The sequence below is a fragment of the Pituophis catenifer genome, unplaced genomic scaffold (genome assembly GCF_029215685.1).
Source record: "Pituophis catenifer annectens isolate HBS135680 unplaced genomic scaffold, rPitCat1.0.hap2 SCAF_2, whole genome shotgun sequence".
In the NCBI taxonomy this organism is placed as follows: Eukaryota; Metazoa; Chordata; class Lepidosauria; order Squamata; family Colubridae; genus Pituophis; species Pituophis catenifer.
In genome coordinates this window covers 156,253,460-156,259,459 of record NW_027256882.1, presented here as the reverse complement: position 1 = coordinate 156,259,459, position 6,000 = coordinate 156,253,460, and the positions used below count along the sequence as shown (strand labels likewise).

General features: G+C 40.9%; 1 protein-coding gene across 3 annotated transcripts in view; it reads right to left on the bottom strand.

Annotated features, from left to right (window-relative positions):
• Nucleotides 1–1,140: 1,140 nt before the first annotated feature.
• Nucleotides 1,141–6,000, bottom strand: part of NR4A1 (nuclear receptor subfamily 4 group A member 1) — a 43,014-nt gene continuing 38,154 nt past the window's right edge. For all 3 annotated transcript variants that reach the window (XM_070937823.1, XM_070937821.1, XM_070937822.1), the window contains exons 5-7: nt 5,587–5,789; nt 3,589–3,767; nt 1,141–2,519 (exon numbers count right to left, since the gene is read on the bottom strand). In XM_070937823.1, coding sequence (XP_070793924.1) covers nt 2,263–2,519; nt 3,589–3,767; nt 5,587–5,789 — 639 coding nt within the window. In that variant the 3' untranslated portion in view covers nt 1,141–2,262. The remainder of the gene's footprint in view (nt 2,520–3,588; nt 3,768–5,586; nt 5,790–6,000) is intronic.

The window sequence follows — 6,000 nt, the reverse complement described above, 5'->3', positions numbered from 1 at the left end:
CCATGACTTCAAAAAAGACATGAAAACCTTAAAATAGCAAAATGTTACAATATTTTTATATTTCTAGAAGTTGTCCTATAGAAGCAAATCATGAAAAGATCCAGTATCTTAAGACAAGCTGTATACTTGCTAATATATGCAAATGAGTGAATGTGCATTAAATGGATGTGAATAAGAGCTGGATTTATATGCTATGCAAAGCCAGAATGAGAATATGCAAAGCTAGAATAAGCCAAACTCAGCCATTGTATATTAAAATCTTAAAATTTATTGTATGTAGCTATATCAGTTTGGCTTATTCAAAAACATGATTACAAACTGTGGCTTACAGCAAATCTGTGAAACCTACAGCAACTGAAAGCACTGAAGAAAGCAGAACATTAGTGTGAAAGTCACATCACAAATGGTTTGGAGTTGCACAGACAGCCTGCTGAAGTCCTTGGTACTCTCTGAATTTAGTTATTTGCTTGCAAATGATGAAGCTTCTTGGTAACGTTATCAATGCTAGTACGTATGGGGTTTGCTCCCTATTTATATGCAGTAGTTTGCTCTGTCAGTATTGATGGAAGTATGGTTTTTCTCCTTGGTAGTTCCTTGATTAGGGTATTGTTTTCTGTTTGTCTGGTGTTAATCCCTGCTTATCTGGGTACAAGCTTCTGGAGAGAATGTGTTCTGTACTTTTTTATTTTCTTCTTAGCTTTGTGTTGTCTCTTTTGAATGGCATATAAATAAGGTTTATTTCTATTGAATGGTGTGTAAATAAGATTTATTTCTATGTGTTTGCTGATGGCAAATTTGTCCGAATGCCAAACTTCCAGGAATTCCCTAGAGGTTTTGGATTTGGCTCAGACAACCTTCTATGCAAAAGGCCCCAAATTGATCACCCAAGCACCAAACAGGGTTGAGAAAAAACCCTATCACTGCTTTCTATAAAAGTATAAAATACCATAGGAAACAGTGTTAGTCTCTGACCTTAGGGTTGTTGTTTTTTCTTTCCTTTCTATTCTGGCTCTTCACTTCTATGCTGGAGTTGAAGCATAGGGAATGAGAACCATGCTTTCCCCAGCACATAATTATCTAGTTTCACAGAACTTGGGCTACTCTGGGCATATAAATGATCAGGCACATAAACAAGTGGGATTAAGAGTTACATCTAACCTGGATAATCTTTTTTATTCAATATATTAAATATATATATATTTATATATATTAATAATTGGAAAAGTCACATACTGGAAATTGGAAAGCAGGGATAGACAAATATAAATGTCAAAAATGGAGGACTTTACAATACAAAGTTATTTACATAGAAAGACAGAAGGTGTCCTGCAGGTGTAGAGCGATACACAACTATTGGTGGCTCAAGACAAAGAGCCTTCCTTTCCTCTGTATTTACAAGCCAACCCATGGTTCTTCTTATATACATCTTTTACAAAGAAATTACTCAACAGAGCAAAACGGCCACTGTCTAAGCGGAAGGCGGGAGGGACATATGCTTATTTACGGCAAAACTCTCCCTGAACTCTACCCCCCACCCCCAGTTGCACCAAGGACAGGATGCAAGCAGTTTCTAGGCCGAGGGGTTGGAAAACTTCACTTGCCAAACCTGGGCATGTAATCCAGGGCTGATGACAAGGTCGAATAAGAGAAGGCAACCTTTTTTTTTAAAAAAAAAAAAATTCTAGCTGGCCTTCAGCTGTCAAATCAATGTAAATGTTCCATTCGTGACACAGACAGTGGCTCCATGCAACACTATGGAAGAGGGGTGCTGGATTGCACGCAGAGCTGTTGGCAGGTCCTGGAACAAGGCAGCATTGTTTAGGGATTGTGCACGTAACCCGAGAAGGCACACAGGGCTTTCCCCACAAGTAAAAAAAAAAAAAAAATACAAACTCCAAGTTGTCCCAAGTTCAGAGAGAATTACATGGCAATTCTTAATGTCCCGGTAACCTCTAAACGTCAAGGGAATGAGGGGGAAAGGGCGCGTACAGTGCTTATGGTTCTCAGTCTCCAACCACTGGACTAACATTTTAAAACACTCTTCTGGAAATGTCTCTGGAAATGTTCCTGCAAACTTCCCTCTGGATGGAAGATGGCAGAACATTCTTTCTGCTAGTTTTTTCTTTCCCTCCGAGGAAGATAAACGGTGACGGCGGTGGTAGTAGTAGGAGGCAGGATGAGGAGAAACCCAAACAAAGCCACTCTCCCCCAAAGAAAGCACCATTTGGTTCATGGTGGTGGTGGCTTCCTTTCACCTTGTCCTCAGAACGGCAGCGTGTCCATGAATATTTTATCCACAATTGGAGGAGGGGGCACCAGGTCTTCTAGCTTCAAGTAGAAGATGCGCTGTAGGCCTTGAGTGCAAAGGGTGCGGAGCTCAGGAAGTTTGCCCAATAACTTTGAGAGGCAGTTGGGCTGTACCTGCTCACTGGTGATGGAAGTCACGTGGTCCTTAAGGCAACTGACAATGCGGTTCTGGAGGTCTTCAACCTTCTTTGGCTCCTTTAGTCCATGGCGATCTAGTTGAGACATCAGAGTTGGGTAAGGAACAGGGAAGAAGTTAGTCATTAAAGAAATCAACTCAAAGAAATCAAATCAAGTCTCATTTCAAAGCGCTTAGATATATATTTTCTGGAATGTATTAACAAAGCTCTCTAACCCTGACTTTGTGCTGTGGAAACTAATGGGAAGCTGAGATTTTTATAGAAACATTCTCAGTTATCTCTATGGAGATTCTCAGTCATCCAGGTCATGGTTGCTCCCAAAGTGCTTTTTCAGGAGGCAACTGGACTTTCTGTTTTTTCTTTGAAGACGTTTTACTTTCTCATCCAAGAAGCTTCTTGGAGCTCTGTGCTGAAGAAGCTTCTTGGATGAGAAGCAAAACGTCTTCAAAGAAAAATCAGAAAGTCCAGTTGCCTCCTGAAAAAAAAAAAAAAACAACCTTTGGGAGTGTCGTTTTTCTAAATCTATGTCTCACCAGCTACATCAGAACAATCCTGCCTTGTGTTTCACAAAAAATAAACACAGCAACAAGCAATGTGAGGCCTTCCTTTGGACATATCAGTTTCATCACATAAAGAGAAGTGTAGAAAAGTTGGGATTCTATGAATCTTTTTTTCCAGGGATCTCCAGCAAATGCTGCCTGAACCACATGGTTTATGATGACTAAGTTGATTATTTTCGACCCCCCTAATACTAGATCCTATTCCAGGGACAGAATGTTTGGTCCTCCTAATGTTACTAACTGCAACTCCAGACAGTTATGATTAATGATGAGGGATGCTGAGGGTTGCTATTTAGCACCTAGACATCTATGTTACAGGCACCAGTTAAGGATATTTTCACATATCTGGAGCCCCCTTCAATAAGGCCTAACAATTCTGGCTCATTGTAGAGCTTAGAATCTCTCAATTTCCATATTCCTAACAAGCAGAGTTGTTCCTTGTGCGTCCAATCACACTTGGCCAAAAATTCTATTGATCTTCTTAGGATTCCCTTCACCCTCCATTCTATGCTGTATTTCCTGCTTGCGTGTCCCTCTGTCCGCTTGTCCGTATGTTCTTCTCAAGAGCCCTCCTGTCCACCTACCTGTAATTATGACAAGTGCTGCAAGACAGGAGAAGGAGGGCACATCAATGTTCATGCGGTGGAGGTTCTGGGAAAACTCTATGATGGAATCTATCCATTCTCCAAAACCCCGGACACACTGCATACGATGCAGCACAACGCCGTTACAGAAGATAAGTTTGCCTTCTTCTGGCTTGGATCTGCAAGAGACAAAACATTGTGTAGTCAGAGAAGAGGCTCAGAAACGGACACCTGTAATGAAATATGGTAGTAATGGCAGAACTATGCAGAAGATCCCAAATTCAACCTCTGGCTTCTCCAGGTAGGGCTAAAATCAACTCATCACCACAGACCCTATGGATTAAGGTGACAGTTAAGTGCCCAGCATTTCCTTCCTTACCAATTGTGGCTGGGAAGGGGCGGCCCACTGAATCTAAGCAAGCATGGGTGGCTTGTGCTAGTTCTAATTATCACATTTAGAGTTGCTTGTGTTAATTACATTTTTATTTGCTGCTTCTCAGAATGAATTCAGGGCGGCAAAAATAGCTCTTGCATGCATCAACAGATATTCTATTTTCTTCTCTCAGCTACATTGCAAGGTGGCTAACCCAAGCAGGTGTCATGAAGCCAAGATAAACTTCACACCAAGCCGGTTTAAGCCTTGTCCCCTGGTCAAAGTCTGACATGCTATCCAATTTATTATCTCAACATATTTCCTTTCTCATCTTGCAGGATTATACTTTGAATATTGCTCTTACTTTGATACCTGCAGCCCCTAATGTCTCTCTAATGTCATCTCTAATGTCCTATTGATTTATTTATCTGCACGCGCGCACACACACACTCTCTCTCTTTCTATTTTAAATATCCTGAAATGTTAATTATACAAGCATAGGATAAAAGCAACATCACTTTAAAAAAATCCTTTTAAAAATCCCTGCCCAGAAGTTCTCTATTTTACTGAACCAGGAGAGTGAGTTCATTCTTACTGGCATCATTGTCCATGGCAAATACCTTGGTAGTACAGTGGTCTAAGGCACCCTGTTATTAAGCTGGTTATTAAGACCAGCTGCCTGCAATTACTGCAGGCTCGAATCTCGCCAAGGCTCAAGGTTGACTCAGCCTTCCATCCTTTCTAAGGTAGGTAAATTGAGGACCCAGTTTGTGGAGGCAATAAGCTGACTTTGTATAAATATACAAAAGGATGAAGGCTATTGCTTAACGCATTGTAAGCCGCCCTGAGTCTCCGGAGAAGGGCGGCATATAAATCTAAATAAATAAATAAAAAAATACTCACTAGCTATGAGGAGTATAAATCAAATTAATGAAATAATTGGAGTGGGCAGCCATCATATATTTTAATGTTAGTAGTGGTAAATGTCTATAGAGATTCACAGTCATCTAGGTCATGGTTGTCCCAAAGGTGCTTTTTCAAGAGGCAACTGGACTTTCTGGTTTTTCTTTGAAGATGTTTCTCTTCTCATCCGAAAACCTGAAGAAGCTTCTTGGATGAGAAGCAAAACATCTTCAACAAAAAACCAGAAAGTCCAGTTGCCTCTTGAAAAAGCATCTTTGGGTTAGTAGTAGTAGTAGTAGTAGTAATAGTGATAATGATGATCAGTACTGAGGATGCAAAAGTCATAAGGCCATGGTAACTACAATTTCCCTGTTCTGATGTTCAGAGCACCTTCAAGCCACTGGTGCTGTTGGTTCCATCATTGCAGAGGTCAATGTCCATTTTCCTTGCCTACTGGGCTAGGCATTTGGAAAAAGGGTCGTTGAAATGCACCAGACGTCCTCCAGGTGGAATTTATCCACAAAAGGCATCCCAACCTCTTTTTGCTGTGCTCCTTTGATGTTAAGGTAACATTTTAAAATGATGCTGCACAAAGTTATAACTCAAAGCCACTGAATGGTTTCACGTGAACTGTTTCTAGATTGCAAAGGTTAGGAACCAGATGGGGCTAACAGACATGATGCTTTGCTATTTAAGTGAAAGGCATAGCTATGACATGATACCTGTATGCTAGCCGTAGAATGAAGAGCTCCAAAAAAGCAGATTCCAAAAGCAGGTCCTGGTCTTCTTTTGGAAGCTCTAAGAAGCCCTGAATCTTCTCTGCCCATTTCCGGATCACGTCCATTGAGCCTGTTAATAGGTCATAGAACAGCTGCACATCCATGCAGTCCTCCTTCTCAAACTGATAAGAGACAGATTCCTGGAACTGACAACACAAGCAAGCAAGTCTTTAGAAAAGAAGCAATGCATTTCTTGTGAGGCGGCAAGCAGTTATTTTCTTGAGGTCAGCAAGACACGTTCTAGAAGTTGCACTGAAGAGTTCCTTTATTCTCTAAGTGACCAAAGTACATCCTATAAAATCCCTTCCGGCACTCTTTGGTTCTGGCAGGGCTATCTAGCATGAAGAACTTTGGCAT